Below are 16719 nucleotides of genomic sequence, written 5' to 3' on the forward strand. Positions count from 1 at the left end.
TAATGGTCATCTGCTGTTGTGTATTGTTTTTCTAGAAGCAAAGAAAGAGAGTGTTGAGCCCTTACGAAGAGATAAAGGTTACTTGATACACGTCGGCAGTCTCTGCCCTTCAGTGTCCGAGGTATGCGAGGCTGTACTTTTTGAGCTTTGTTTTCAGATCTATTAAGTGTTTGTATTTTGATTACTCGGTTTTTCATACCTTTCACAAACTTTTATTTCTCTTTTAGGCTGATTTAAGATCTCGTTTCCAGAAATACCAAGTTTCTGAAATTTCCATTTATGATTCTTCTAGTAATTACAGGTATGTTTTCCAAATTCAATATATGCGCATTTCCTTGGTGTCCGCTGTGTGCCAAAGGTTCTGCACTAGACATCCACCAAGTAGTGATACCTCGGGCCATTCCCACTGGGCCTTCCTGGTCTAGCAGAGGGACACATAGCGACACAGAGCTGCGCCCGTTAATTGGTGCTGTTCTTCATCAGACCCTTCTTTATTATACTTTTTAGCTTGTTACTAATGATATATAGGAGAGTTACTGATTTGGGGGCACTTTATCCTGTTTCATAGGGCGGTAGTTACATTGGTTAAGAGAATGGGCTCTCCAGCCCGATGGCTTGGGTTCAGTTCCCAGCTCCATCAATAACTTGCTGAATAAATCTGGGCAAATTACTTACCATTTCAGTACCTCAGGTTCTATCCATAACATAAGGTTAATAATACCTGTACCTTCATAGCACTGCTGTGAAACCTTATTGGTTAAATCAGTAAGGCAGTAGGAATGAAGCCTGGCATGTAGCAGGTGCTTGGAAAATTTTATTTTTATTATTTTTATTGTAATTCTTAGTTGATGCTGTTTTATTTTTTAGGTAGATAGCTATATCACCTACATATAGTCATATGTCTGTTGCTACTTTCTGTTTTGTGACATTGCCAGAACATGCAAAAGTATCAAATAATAATGGCAATAGCTCAATGGAAATGCCTTTACTGTTTTAGCACTAAAAATGATAGCTGTTTATTTCAGATATTAAAATCTTTATCAATAAGAAAGGATCCTATTTGTAGTTGGGTTTGAAATTTATTAAAAATAGGTGTTTAATTTTGTCTTAAATGGAGTCACTTAAAATCACATAGTTTTTCTGCTTTTATATTTTAGATGTGCATCTCTTGCTTTTAAAAAAAACAGTGATGCAAAGATGGCTGTGAAAGAAATGAATGGGATAGAAATAAACGGAAAATCAGTAAATGTGCAGCTTGTTAAAAATCCTGGAGAATATACATCACCACTTTCCTCCAAAAGTGGACATAGAATTAGTTTGAATAATTTGGAGAAAAGGACCAGCAAAGAGATCAACTCAGCTTCCTCCATTTCTAGATTGCCCAGAACTCGGCCGAGGCAGCGGGGATCTGAGCAAGACAGTGAGTTTTTCCATTTGGGCCAGAAGGTTAGTTTTCTTGATAGATCCCTTAAATGGTGTTTGTATATGCAGTGTTGCAATAACTAGCTTTGGAGAACAAATAAGTCTCAAATCAGCAATCTGGTGGTGGGAACGAAAACGTTCATCTGAATGTATTTAACCTTGGATCCACCTGATCAACAACTCCAGCTGCTCCCGGAGGAAAATGTAGATCTTTGCAGGCCCAGCTCCAGGAAACGCATTTCCTTTCCTCTTTAACCAGGTGCTCTGCCAGTGCCTTACCTCACAGTCTTTTTGTCTCTGTTCTTGGACATGCTTTTTATCACAGCTAACCTTATCTCGTAATTGTCAAAGCCGTCAACTGTAGTCATTTTATTATATATGCCCTGTCACGCGCAGCGGCCTGTGGGGTCTCTAGTCCCGCTGCCCACATAACTCAGGATATGGTAAGGCCCAAAAGGAACACCCACGGAGCCATAGATAGGGGAGTCATACCACTATATTCTTGCTGGCGGCTGGGTTGGAGACACAGGAAGCAGGAGCTACAAGATCCGCAACCCGCCGTCCACTTGTCTCTGCCAACCCACCTCACTTGCTAACTGCAATCCTCCTCTCTGCAATCCGCAATCCACACTCCACCACATCACGCCACTACGCCACCACCTTGCTAACTTGGCTACGGCAGTTACATCAGTGGCAAATGGCTAACTGGTAACAGCCGATGGCCAACTAGTCACAGCTGGTGACCGTCTACTACCTGAGCCAGCACCTTTCCACGTGAGCCGAGAGCCTGGAAACTGCTCTCTGGGACTCTGTTCCCACATGCCCTCATCTTGACCTCACTGAGGTCTTAAACACCACGGGGAAAGTGATGAAGTTGCCTTGTTAACTTTTCTCTCACGGCTCCACAGGCATTCCACCAGTTTTTTAAACATTTACGTGCAGTGAAATTCACTCTTTTTGGTGTCTGTGTTTACAAAAATGCATACAGGCATGTAACTGCCAATCAAGATACAGAACAGCCCCTCATTCTAAAACACTCTTGTGCTCTGCTCTGTTTCCTGTTCTTAGAATTTTGTGTTTTCCAGAATGTCATATGAATGGAATACTGGCATGTAGCCTTATTAGTCTGGCCTCTTTTACTTACTTAATGCATTTGAGCTCAATTCATGTTGTTGTATGTATCGGCAGTTTGTTCCTATCCATACTTTGACCATTTTTATTGGGTTATTTTCTTATTACTGGGTTTTGAGAGCTTTTTATATTCTGAATGTAAACTCTTGATCAGATAGATTTGTGAGTTGCAAATACTATTTCCTAGTCTGTATTTTGTCTTTTCATTTTAATGGTATCTTTGTCAGAGGAGTTTTTAATTTTGATGAAGTACCATTTATCAGTTTTTTCTTTTTTAACTTGTGCTCTTAGAATTGTAGCTAAGAAATCCATTGTCACGGAGATTTTGAGTGAATTTTTATGTAATGTGTGGGGATGAATTGAGGTGGGGTTTTTTTTTCTTCTTCTTTGTGTTTGTTTTTGTTTTACATAAGGAATTGTTCCAGCATTATTGTTAAAAAGACTATCCTATTGAATTATCTTTGCACCTTTGTCAAAGATCCGTTGACCATATCTGTGTGGGTCTGTTTCTAGACTGTTCTCGTCTATCAATTTGTTTATCTCTTTATCAATATTACATTATCTTGATGATTAAAGCTTTATAGTAAGTCTTGAAATCTGGTAGAATGAGTCCTCCAGCTTTTTTCTTTTGCAAAATTTTTTGGCTTTTCTGTTCTCTTTGTCTTTCTGTATAAATTTTATAATTTAACTTGTCAATATCTACCCAAAAAATCCCACTTGATTTTTACCGGGAATATTTTGAATCTATAGATCAGAGCAAATCCCTTTTTAATAAATGGATGAACGAATAGATATTTGTTGAATAAGATAAAGGGAACTCTCTAGCCTTTATCCCATCTGTTCTATAACTCCTGCTTGGAGTTATCCCATCCCTTTTCTGTACCTTCCGTGACTCCATTTCCACTTGCAGACCTCTCTCTCTACTTACACTCAGGCACAACTCTTCCTAATCCTGGCAAGGTTTTCACTTGACTTTTCATTCTTTTGAAGCTACCATCCCTATTTGTCCTGTTTTTACTGCTCAGTTTCCCAAACAAGTAGTTGATGTCTAATGTCTGGGTGTCTTTGTTTCTCTTCTTCATCCTAATAATCTTACTTTAGCCTCTAAAATTTTAACTGCTATCTCTGTTGTCACTAGTGACCTTTTTATTGGTCTTTCTCTCATCTACCTTCTTTTTGACCATTTGGCCTATCTGATGCTTAATCATCCTCTCTTGAAACTGTTCTTCTTTCATCTCAGCAAAACTTCATGTTTAGGATGCGGTTTTCTTGGTACACAATCTCAATCCACTCTAGGAAAGAAGGAAACAAAGTACACTTGGGGGGCCTCCACGGGGGCCTGAACTGGAGACTAGCGAGCTGTGGCTCCCTGCTCCTCTCTCAGGTTTGGTTTCTTGCCTCTGCACCCTGGTGTGCGCTATCCTTTTGCCTCTCTTTGCACACTGGCGTTCTCAGTGTGCTCATGGCTTTCTCTTCCTCCATTTGGCTTTCTTTTGCTTAATTCTAACTGCACAGTGTTTTTTCAGTTCAAGCTCCTGTCATTTGACTAGTTTGCTCTGTGTTCCTGTTCCTCATTCTGCAGACAGGGACCCTAGGTGCCCCAGCCCATGACTCTGGAGCTCATTGGTTCAGGTGCCAGCACTCGTGCTCCCGTCAGCTGGGGCAGTGGGCCCTGGAGTGGCCGAGGGAAGGCTGTGTGGTGTAAATGGGGCACCATAGCTAGGGGGGCACAGGCTCCTATTACCAGCTTCCTTAAACTGTTCTCTCAAGTTCTTTTACCTTTCCAGCAATTTCTTGTCACCTTTCTTTTTCTCTGATTCTCAACATTTATTCATTATGTTTATTCATTTAGAGGCAGAATAGTGCTAGGTAAAGAACAGCACACTGTAACGTGGCTCTGTCACCTACTTGTCACGTGGTGGAGGGTCTTCGTAACCTTTGGTCTGAGCTTCCTTGTCTTAATATGGGGACAGTAGTTCCGACCTCACAACTGTTGTGAGATTTAAATGAGTTAACACAGAAAAATTCTTAAAACTGTGCCTGGCATGGAATGTACTCAATAAATAGTAGCTGTCATTGTTGGTTACCAGTAATTTGGTTATTTCATGGAAATCTCATCCTCTCTGTGGTTTTAACTATCCCTTAAGCTATTATGTCTCAAACTTTTATTTATTTAACAAATATTGCATACCAATTGTGTACACTATTCTAGGCACTGGGAAAGCAGCAGTGAACAAAACAGACAAAACTCTGACCTCTTAGAGAGCTTAAATCTAGTGAAGGAGATAAAGCAATAGCAAATAAGTAAAATCGATCATACTCTGATGTGACAGATCTAATGTTTTATATATCTCATCCTGATTTTTAATAGGCTTTAAAACCTCAGCTCTTCCTTTATTGAGCTTTTATGAGTGGTTTCACACCATTTATAACCTACTTGCCTGGTTGATAATAATTAATTGATCATTATAATTTTGTCATTTCAGTTGGATTGTAGGATCCCTAAGTGAAGGGGATTCTGTTTTCTATCACTAGTTTCCGCCCCCTTTATCTCCCCAGCATGTAGTACAGTTTTGGGCATGTAGTTTGTGTTCATTACCTAGTTAGTAAATAAGAGGTATTTATAACTACCATGTAGACAAGGCTTTCTCTGTCAGAATTAAGCCTTCAAGGGGGGTTCACAGTGTGAGGATATAAATGATGAACATCTGAGTATTACCTTGTCTTGTACACCTGAAACTAATAAATTAAAAATATATACATTTAGTTTTAACAATAAAATAAAGAAAGAAAGAAAGAAAGAAAGAATTAAGCCTGTATATGCTAAGCCTAAGATGTGCATTGTATGTAATGAATTAACCTCTCTCCTGTCTATCTGGAGTGGAACTGGTTACATCCTATCTTTGGAGAAATTGAGAAAATAGTTAACGTCATTTGTGTCCTGTGGCTCAGATGAGGAATACCGACTGAGAAAGTTTCTTTAGACGTCGCCGCCTCATGTACTTTATCACTGCTATAGGAAAACATGTTTGCCATTTTTGTAATACATGGCCCTGAACACAGCATAAGTAAATCTACTTGGTATAAATAATCCCATATCAAAATAAATTTCTTAGGACTTTTTATTTTACAATTTGAATTAATGTTGTAATTGCTATTTTAATTTTACTATTGTATTATAATTTTAAAATTTATTTTAGTTGAATAAGCTGGATTGTCTCTGCATAATAGGTACTGATTTTTAAAAGGCTTTTACAATGCTTATTTAGTGTGTCCAGAAGAACTGTAAACAGATTGAATCTACTAAATCATTTCCTGATACACCTGTTCAATTCATACCTCCAAATACATTGAATCTACGTAGCTTTACCAAGATCATTAAGAGACTGGCAGAATTACATCCAGAAGTTAGCAGGTAATGACCACAATTATATTTTAACTGGTTATAAAATTTTTATGTAGAAATATAGTTCAATTCACTAACTTAGCCATCTTTGGAGTACGTTAACTTTGGAAAGGACAAATGCTCATGTGTGTTTCCTTTTGCACAGAGACCGTATTATAGATGCTCTTCAGGAAGTAAGAATAAATCATAACGGTTTTCTGAATGGCTTATCTATTAATACTATTGTGGAAATGACTTCATCTGTTTTGAAAAACTCTGCTTCCAGTTAGGAATAAAAGAAGCAATAGGAGGTAAGTCAATCATATCTTTTATATTTAACTGGAACTTTAAGATTTAAGCTATTGATTCCATTTTTTCCAAATAAAAAAAGTTTTAAATTTAAAATTAAAAAAAATAATACTATTATAAATTTATAAATAGATGTACTGTATTAGTTCATTGTTAATGCAAAACTGGTTACCCACAAACTAAGGGACTTGAGCAGCGTTTATCTCCTAGTTTGCAGGTCAGGATTCAGAGGTGGTTAGCGGGCTGGTTTTGGCTTTGGGACTCATGCTGTCACAGTAAAGAAGCTGCTGGCCTGGGTTTCAGTCATCAGGAGGCTCTACTGAGATGGGAGGCTCTGCTTCTAGGGTGGATCATTCCCATGGCTGCTGGCGAGCAGCCTCGAACTCACCACATAGGCCTTTCCATAGGGCTGCACCATGGCAGCTGGCTTCCCCAGGGCAGGAGCTAGCAGAGAGAGCGCAAGATGGAAGCTGCCCTCAGGAGTCACACTCCCCTGTCAATGTCGTGTTCGATTAGATGTAGTCACTCTGACGTGCACACTCCACAGGAGAGGCATTAAGCCCCACTTCCTGAAGAAAAGTGTACTGAAGAATATGTGTGGATACTTTTAAACTACCACTCACAAAGTCCGAATCCCTTTGTACAAAATAGTGGATGGGGACTTGTTTCTAGTCACAGCTATCTGGGTCATTAAAGCCGACTTTCCACGGAGAACAGCTGGAAAAGCTGAATAAATGTAAAGAACATTGGCTTGAAGTCACTGGAAAGCTATCAACATAATAACGACTGACTGGGCCGCATACAGAGAAGATGAGTCTGAGGGAAATAGGGCCATCGTTGGGGCCCACTTTCCCCTGCTATTAATTGCAGAGGGGCACTAGGAGTTGAAGGCACCCTTCTGATAGCATTGAAGCTGGGCAATGGGCCTCTGAACTCTCAGCAGTGGGGTTGGGACCCCCAACAGGCTGTACTCGAGGAATTCCTTTGAACCAGAAATAGGTAGTTCATCAGAGGGACTGTAGCTCAGTTTCAGAAGTTCTTCCTGGGTTGGATGGAGGTGACCTGGACTTACGAGTGCTCCCGTGCACCTAGAGGAAACGCAGGTCAGAAGTCTCTGGGAGAAAGTAATATGATTTTAGGCCTCAGTATTTTTACTAACACTTTTATTATTTCTTTTGTAAATAAGAGTGTGCAATCAAAAATAACTAATCGGAAATGAAATAAGACCAAAAAAATGAAAACTAGTATCAACGCTAAATAATAGCAACTACCCACCAGGGACTCCAGCTATTTACATTATCGGACACACTTTAAAAAGTATGTGTGTATGTATATATGAAAGATTGTTTGCAAAAATGACCATAATTGTTCCCTCCCTGTATCCATGCGCCTTGCAATGTGACTTAGAACCTCCCCCACCATCAAGAAGTAGAGTCTATTTTCCCACGCCCTTGAATCTGGGTGGCCTTTTTCTTTGACACGTCCTGCCATTTCCAAGCTTAGTCCAAGAGGCCTTGATTACTCTGCTCTCTCGGAAATTTGCTGCAGCCACATGAAGAAGTCCAGATAGCAATCTAGAGGACAGCAGACTAGATGGAGGATAGCCAAGGCATTCCAGCTGACAGCCAGCTGTCCCTAAACATGTGACAGAACTTAGCATGTATCAGCAGATCAACCACCCACCCTGGCATCTGTCCATAGATGCATGACTAAGCCCAGCCAAGACGACAGGAGTCACCCAAGTGAGGCCAGCCCATTGCTCACTGGCAAAAAGGTCGTCATTTTAAGCTACTTAGTTTTGAAGGTGATATGTTGCACAGCAAAAGCTAACTAATTCAGATGTATTATGTTCAAGGAGACAAAAGAAAGGATTGAGAATTTCACTATAGAACTGAAAATATTTTTAAAATGGGAATTTCATTAATGAGAAATAGAACAACTTAATAACTCAGTAGGTTCTACACCATATTAGATAAATAGTTGAAGTGACAATTAGATAGATCAGAAAAAAACTATGGAATGAAACGCAGAGAGATAAAAGGAAAACAAAAGGTAAGAGACATAAAGATATAATGAGAAGGTCTAATTATTTGTGCAACTGGAGTTTTTAACAAAAGGGAGAAAATAGAGCACGTACAATAAAAAAAAAAATTATGGCTAGAATATTTTTTAAACAATGAAGAACATCAAGCCATAAATTGAATAAACCCCTCTCAAATCCCGAGCAGGAAAAAATGAAAAGACCTCAGTACATCAGAGAAAAAAAAAGTGCTTAAAAAATCAGTGCCATCACCTCACCCCAGTCAGAATGGCTATCATCAACAAGACAAATAGCAACAAGTGTTGGAGAGGCTGTGGAGAAAAAGGAACCCTCATACACTGTTGGTGGGAATGCAGACTGGTGCAGCCGCTATGAAGGGAATTTGGCGGTTCCTCAAAAAATTACGAATAGAATTACCATATGACCCAGCAATCGCTCTCCTGGGTATCTACCCCAAAAATATAAAAGCATTTCTCTATAGAGACACGTGTACTCCAATGTTCATTGCAGCTTTGTTTACGGTGGCCAAGACATGGAAACAACCAAAATGTCCTTCGATAGATGAATGGATAAAGAAGTTGTGGTATATATACACAATGGAATACTATTCAGCGTTAAGGAAAGATGATATAGGAACATTTGTGACAACATGGATGGATCTTGAGAATATAATGCTAAGCGAAATAAGTCAGACAGAAAAAGCAGAGAACCCTATGATTTCACTGATATGTGGTATATAAACTAAAAACAAGACAAACAAATGAGAAACAAGAACTCATAGACAGACAATAGTTTAGTGGTTACCAGAGGGTAAGGGGGGTGGGGGGAGGGAGATGAGGGTAAGGGGGATCAAATATATGGTGATGGAAGGAGAACTGACTCTGGGTGGTGAACACACAATGGGATTTATTGATGATGTAATACGGAATTGTACACCTGAAATTAATGTAATTTCATTAACAATTGTCACCCCAGTAAATAAATTAAAAAAAAAAAAATCAGCGCCAAAAAAATCAATAAAGAAGTGACGGGGAAAAAATCTACTTTAAGTGTACAACAATTAGGTTGACATCTGATTTTTCACAGAACCCATCAAATAATTCTACATACTTATGATTCAATACTCAGGAAAAGAGCCTTCAGGAATAAATGTGAAATAAATATTTTTACTTAAAAACTAAGATAATTTGTTACTTAGAAGGAGACCCACTGTAAAGAAAATACTAAAAGAATGTTCTCTAGGAAGAAGGAAAGTGATTTTAGATGAAAGTTCAGAGACGCACAAGAAATGAAGATCAGAATGTGGTATGTATCTATACTGAGGCTATAAAACAGGAATAATGGTATTTTATAGGGTCTGATGTAATTAAAATATATGACATACCGTGTTTTCCCAGAAACAAGACCCAGCCGGACCATCAGCTCTAATGCGTCTTTTGGAGCAAAAATTAATATAAGACCCAGTCTTATTTTACTATAAAACTGGGTCTTATATAAGACTGGGTCTTATATTAATTTTTGCTCCAAAAGACGCATTAGAGCTGATGGTCCAGCTAGGTCTTATTTCCAGGGAAACACGGTAGTATGTATGTTGAGGAGATTAAGTAGCACCTTGTATTTTGGGAAGAGGGTAAAATGTACTATGTTGGGGAGGTCTTCAGTACCCCCCCAACCTCAGTGATTCACTGGGAGAACTCACATTACTCATATATAGTTACACTCCTGGCTGTGGTTTATGTCAACGAAAGGATACAAAACTAAATCAGCAAAGGGAAAAGGCTCAGAGGGTAATGTCTGAAGGAAACCAGGCACAAGCTTTCTAGAGTTCTCTCCCAGAGGAGTCACACAAGACATGCCTATTTCCTCCAGTAGTGAGTTTTGACAACACTTATGAAATGTCCATCAGGAAAGCTCAATAGACTCAATGCCCAATGTTTTTATTAGGGGCTGGTCACATGGGTACCCACTGCTTAGCATGTACCAAAGTTCCAGACTCTGAGAAGGAAAGCAGCTGTTTAGGATAAACACATTGTTTATACAGTGTTGGCTCAGTAAGCCACTCTTATCATTTCTGGGATTGGTGGGAACCCTCCCTAAATCCAAATTCCTAGACACCAGCCACGGGCCAGCCTTCCAAGCAGGCTTTACTAAGGATAGCAGTCTCAGACCTGCCACATTCTCTTTTTTGCACCCGTACCAGTTGATATCAGACTTTGATAAGTAGAGGGTGTATGTTGTAATCTTTGGAGTAATCACTTAAAGAACAATTTTACCAAAAATGAAGTCAGACCCTTATACGTCATATGAAAACTAACTCAAAATGGATCAAAGACCTAAACGTAGGAGCTAAAACTAAGAAAATTATAGAAGAAAATAGAGGAAAAACCTCACAACATTTGATGAGGCAATGATTTTTTTTTGAGGGGGGGTATAACAAAAACAGACAAGAGAAAAGATAGATAAATTAGACTTCATTAGAATTAACTTTTATGCATCACAGAACATTGTCAACCGAGTGAAAAGGCAACCCATAGAATGGGAGACAATATTTGTAAATCATCTACTGTGTTTCACCGAAAATAAGACCGGGTCTTACATTAAATTTTAAATTTTACTCCAAAAGACTCATTAGGGCTTATGTTCAGGGGATATCCTGAAAAATCATGCTAGGGCTTATTTTCCGGTTAGGTTGTATTTTCGGGGAAACATGGTATCTGATAAGGGTTAATATCCAGAATATATAAAGAACACCTACAAATGAACAACAAAAACAACTCATTTAAAAATTGGCAAAGAATTTGACTAGACATTTTTCCAAAGAAGATATGCAAATGGCCAATAAGTACACGAAAATGAGCTCATTATCATTAATCATTAGGGAAATATAATCAAAACTGCAATGAGATACCACCACTTCACACCCACTAGGATGGCTATTATAAAAACATAAAATAACTGTTGGTTATGATGTGGAGAAATTGGAAACTGCATTACTGGTGGGAATGTAAAATAGTATACCCGCTGTGGAAAATGGTATGGCAGTTTGTCACATTAAATAGAATTATCATATGATCTAGCAATTGTACTTCTGGGTATAGAAGAACTGAAAAAGCAGGGACTTAAATGGATATTTACACACCCATAGTCATAGTAGCATTATTCACAAGAAGCATCCCTCGAGTTAATGGCTAAAATTGATCTATACATAAAATGGAATATTATTTGGCCTTGAGAAGGAACGACATTTGGACTCAATGCTACATCATGGATGAACCTGGAAGACTTTATAGCAAATGAAACAAGCCAGTCACAGGAGGACAAATACTATGTGATTCCACTTATACGAAGTACCTAGTGTAGTCAGATTCACAGAGACAGAAAGTAGAATGGTGGGTGCCAGGGGCTGGGGGGAGGAGAATGGGGGGTGTTTAATGGGTAAGAATTTCTCTTTAGGAAGATGAAAGCGTCCTGGAGATTGATGGTGGTGATGTTTGGAGAACAATATTATGTATGTTTTACCAGAATTTTTAAAAGCATATAATTCCAATGATAATATAAGGGGAGAGGGAAGAGGAGAGGGAATGGAGTAATAGACAATCATACAAAAGTAGGTAGCAAAGGAGAGTAAAAGGACACAGAACAGGCAGGACCAATAGGAAGTACTCAGTAAGATGATGAAAACCCAGTTATGTCAATAATTCCATATAAATGTGAATGAACTAAGTATTCCTATAAAAGACTAAGATTGTCTGATTGGGTTTTTAAATCCAACTGTATAGTGTCTCTAGAGACATCTTAAAAACAGTATATCAAAAGATAAAAGGATGAAAAAAATCATGCGATATTAATATTAGACAAAGTAGACGTGAAAGCAGTAAAGTTACTGACAAAGAAATATTCAATTTACCAGGAATAAATAACAATTCCAAATTAGTATGCATCAAATAAAACACCTTTCAAATATAGAAAGCAAATATTTCCAAAACTATCAGGAAAAATGGGAAAAATTATAATGGGAGATTTTAACATACCTCTAACTGATAGAAGAAGCAGACAAAAAAATAATGATATAGAAGGTTTGAACAATCCAAATAACAAACTTGCTGGACATTATATAGAACATAATGCATGCAATAACGTCAAGTCTCTTCAGGTCACCTGAAATATTTACAAAGTTTGACCATATTCCAGACCATAAAATACGAGTAAGTCTCAATAAATATTAAAGGAATGGGAAAAGAATGTGTTGTCTGGCTGCAATTCAAATAACTTAGAAATCAGTAATGAAAAAAATAAATTGGAAATCCTCATGTTTGGAAATAAATGTCTAAACCAGCAACTGAAAGAAGAAATCATATAATGAATATGAAAACATAAGTTTTAGTGGATAAGAAACTCCACCTCAGAACTCGAGGAATACAGTTAGAGCTGTGTACATTGAAATGGATAGCTATAAATGCCCATGTCATAAAAGAAAAATGACTGAAAATTAATGAGCCAAGTATATAACTCAAGAAGTTAGGAGAATAGGGGCGGCCGGGCCGCCGGATGGCTCAGGTGGTTAGAGCGCGAGCTCTCAACAGCAAGGTCGCCAGTTCAATTCCCGCATGGGAGGGTGGGCTGCGCCCCCTGCAACTAAAGATTGAAAACGGCAGCTGGACTTGGAGCCGAGCTTCATCCTCCACAACTAGATTGAAGGACAACGACTTGACTTGGAGCTGATGGGCCCTGGAGAAACACACTGTCCCCCAGTATTCCCCAGTAAAATTTATTTTTAAAAAAAGTATAAAACAAGGAAAATAACCCACAGGAAGTATAATAATGGAAATACAGAAGTGTGGAAACTAATGAAATAAGAACAAGCACATAATAGGAAGGATCAACAAAGCCAGAAGTTGGTTTTTGAAAACATAATAAAATTTATTATGTCTTGATAAACCCCTGATAAAGCTGATTAAGCAAAAAAAGTGAAAAGGCACAAATAACCAAGGTAAAGATTTTTTTTCAGAAAAGATATATCACTACAGATCTTACAGACTTTGAAAAGAAAATAAAAGTACATTGTGAATGACTTTAATACATTTAAATTTAATTTTTAGACAACTGGGCAACTTCCTAGCCAAATTAAACTTAACAAAAACAGAAACTAGAAGATACAGAAAATCTTACTAGGGTTGCATTGATTAAAGAAATTAAATCATAACTAAAACCGTTCCCACAAAATAAAATCAGATGGCTCTATTGATGAATTACCCCAAACATTTAAGGAAGAAGGAATATCAGCCTTAAAGTCTTCCAGAGAAATTGGTATAGTCCTGACACCAAAAACAAAGACATTACAAGAATGGAAAATAATAGACCGATCTCATGAATATGGGTACCAGAATTCCTTTGAAAAATAGAAGCAAACTAAATCCAACAATTTAAAAAAAATACATTATGGCCAAAATGACTTTATTCCTGGAACTGAAGGTTCATTTTACATTTGAAAATCAATGTAGTTTACCATATGAATAGGATAAAGGAGAAAAATCATCTATGATTATTTATTCCTGCCCCCAAGGAGCTTACATTCCAGAGAGGAGAAGGAAATAAATCAAGAAGATAACTTCAAATAGTGACACATTCGACAGTGAAAATAAAGCAGAGCAATGGGCTGGAAAATAACTGCGGGTGGGGTTGTACTTAAACTAAGGCAGCTTTTGTGGGGGGATTGCACATGAATATAATACTTCCTCAAGGGTGCATATTAGAGCTTCCTTTTCAGATTCATTTCCCATGGTCATGTTTGTCTTAAAAGCAATAATTTTTCATGTAATAGATACTCATAAGGCAACCAGTATTCGTGAGTCTGCCTTTATGATACTAGCTTTGTAGTGAATGAAGTAGCTTTAACATCTCACTTCAGTGATTTTCTGTTCAAGACATTGCCATGTTGTTACCATGATGATAATCCAGTTTTCTCTGTTAAAACATTCTGAATAGTTCTCTGTGTATTTAGTATCTGGTGGCCTATTTCTGTTACTGATCTAGTAGTAGGATTTAGTGATACGCTTAGTCGGGGGATAGAATTTAGTAGTAAATGAGTACATATGATATATACAGAGGGTGCCCAAAAAATGTGCACACATTTTAAGAAAGGAAAACTATTAAAATCATAGTCCTCAATATATACTGATAACTTAAGATGAATACAAGTCCCATTTGACTTCTGCAATGACAAGAGGTGCTCAAAGTGGTTCCCATCAGCGTCCAGACACTTCTGATTACCACGAAGTACTGCTTGAGGAGCGCTGACCAAAGTGTCCACTTGTACACATTTTATGACGCCCTTGGTGTGTGATAAATGAGTTCAGTGACGACTGGTTTGGTAGTAGAGTGTACTGATAACTAGCTGTATACTCTGCTGACATAATGGATTTCACATCATAGCACATTTCATTGTTGATTTCTCCCTTCTTTTCTTGACCTGTAGAATTTCTTTGGAAAGCATTCCCTCCTGCAGATAATGTTCTCCAGCACTTAGGACAAACTGTGATAGCAAGATGGTGTCGTTCAAAAGGCCAGATAAATGGGTCCGACTGTTTCTGATATTCCACTTATGCCCTCTGTAAAACCTAGCAACTCTTATTTCTACAGTATTAAGATCTTCTCTATGTAAGATTTAAAAATACATTTAATGTTTATAAACTTTGTATTTCAAACTTGTTACTTGGAGACTTCAAACTGTATATTTTAGATCAGAAAAATGGTCATGTCCATTTAACAACCTTTGTTAAATCAGTTTTTTTAAATATTAAAAGAAGGTTTATTATTTGTTTCGGAGTTCATTAAATGATTTCTATACATAAAAAAATGTAATCTACCTGAAGTTCCTGTACGGGTTCAGTTTTCAGTTATTTTAAGACTCTAATAACAGAAAAATAAACTGAATCTATAAATACACCAACATTTTGGAATGTGTATTTTTAAGTTTCCAAGATAATTCAATTACGGCTGATACATTTAGTGCATTTTTATGACTTCATTATAAAACATTTAGATGTATTTTCCCTGTTTTCAACAAGAAGAGTTCACCCGTGTGTGTGTTTTGGTAAAGTACTTACATTTAAGTGGTCACCAAATTGCTTACATTCGTTTAGTAATAAGTCCTATTATTTTAGGTTGGAGTGTAAATTGGAACAATTTTCAAAGCCCAATTTTATGCCTTATAACATGAATTTTTTAAATTTATTTTTTAAAGTAACATACTGTTTAAAGATACAGTTTTACTAATACAGTGTTTCCCCCAAAATAAGACCTAACCAGACCATCAGCTCTAATGCATCTTTTGGAGCAAAAATTAATATAAGACCCAGTCTTATATTTTATTATATTATATAAGACCCAGTATTACATTATATGTTATATCATATCATATCATATTATATTATTATTACATTATACCGTCTTATATTAAAATAAGACTGGTTCTTATATTAATTTTTGCTTCAAAAGACCTATTAGAGCTGATGGTCCAGCTAGGTCTTATTTTCGGGGAAACACGGTAGTAAGGTGAACATTTTAAACATGCATTTAATTCGAATGTTAAAATGTTTCAGTATTTAGCTTGTATCATTTGATTAGAAGTTACCCATTTAACATTTATGTTTGATGTATTTACATTTAATAAAGGCAGAGTCGTTAGTACCACTGTCAAGTTAATACTCTGCAGGTTTGGTGACATTTCCAAGTATAAGTTAACCTACCAGTGTTTATGTAGAATATACATGGATGGTAAGGCTACACATCAAACTACAGGATTTCACATTTCTCCTTTTTTATGGGACTTTTTGTTTTATTTCATATACTACTTTGTCTCCAGTTATTACCAGATCCACTCCAAATGTCTATCAGGAATTGGGTTCCACAATATAAAAGAAAACTTAAAAGAACTCTATTAAGTGAAACTTCAGAATCATCGGTTTAGGCCATATATCAAATTAGTAGAATCCTAGATTTCTCCCCACATGTTACATCACATGGCATTTATATTAAAAGGCTACATTCAGAGTTAGCGTTGAGTAAAGCGGAAAGAGGGACTAGACGTTATTTCCAATGTACTAGGCAGCATGAGAAGCACACCTCTACTCGTTTGTTTCTAAAAAAAGTTGATGAAGTGGAATTCCTCTTAGACTACCAGAGACCAAGTTACTGCATTCAATTTTGGGAAAATATAGAAAGGGTCATTTGAAATGATAACATTCTGGTTTTTTGAAATAAAGACGTCCTCGTCATAAACTAAAGGAAAAGATCAGGCAACTTTTGTGATCAAAAGCCTTTCAGCCAGGACGAGTAAATTGGTCACTAATTAAGCTTCCCAAGTTAAATGTAGAAACTGAAGTAATTCATGAATCTCTTGGAACCACAAGTAAAAAAAACCAGTATCTTA

General features: G+C 37.2%; 1 protein-coding gene across 1 annotated transcript in view; it reads left to right on the forward strand.

The window, feature by feature from the left end:
• LOC308498486 (RNA-binding protein 44-like) overlaps nt 1-15234 on the forward strand; it is a 20461-nt gene extending 5227 nt beyond the window's left edge. Inside the window, exons 5-10 of the mRNA XM_081050672.1 lie at nt 36-121; nt 228-301; nt 1158-1446; nt 5823-5968; nt 6105-6249; nt 14764-15234. Coding sequence (XP_080906798.1) covers nt 36-121; nt 228-301; nt 1158-1446; nt 5823-5968; nt 6105-6228 — 719 coding nt within the window. The 3' untranslated portion in view covers nt 6229-6249; nt 14764-15234. The remainder of the gene's footprint in view (nt 1-35; nt 122-227; nt 302-1157; nt 1447-5822; nt 5969-6104; nt 6250-14763) is intronic.
• Nucleotides 15235-16719: the final 1485 nt, after the last annotated feature.

This window comes from Rhinolophus hipposideros, assembly GCF_964194185.1.
Source record: "Rhinolophus hipposideros genome assembly, chromosome: 6".
Lineage (NCBI taxonomy): Eukaryota > Metazoa > Chordata > Mammalia > Chiroptera > Rhinolophidae > Rhinolophus > Rhinolophus hipposideros.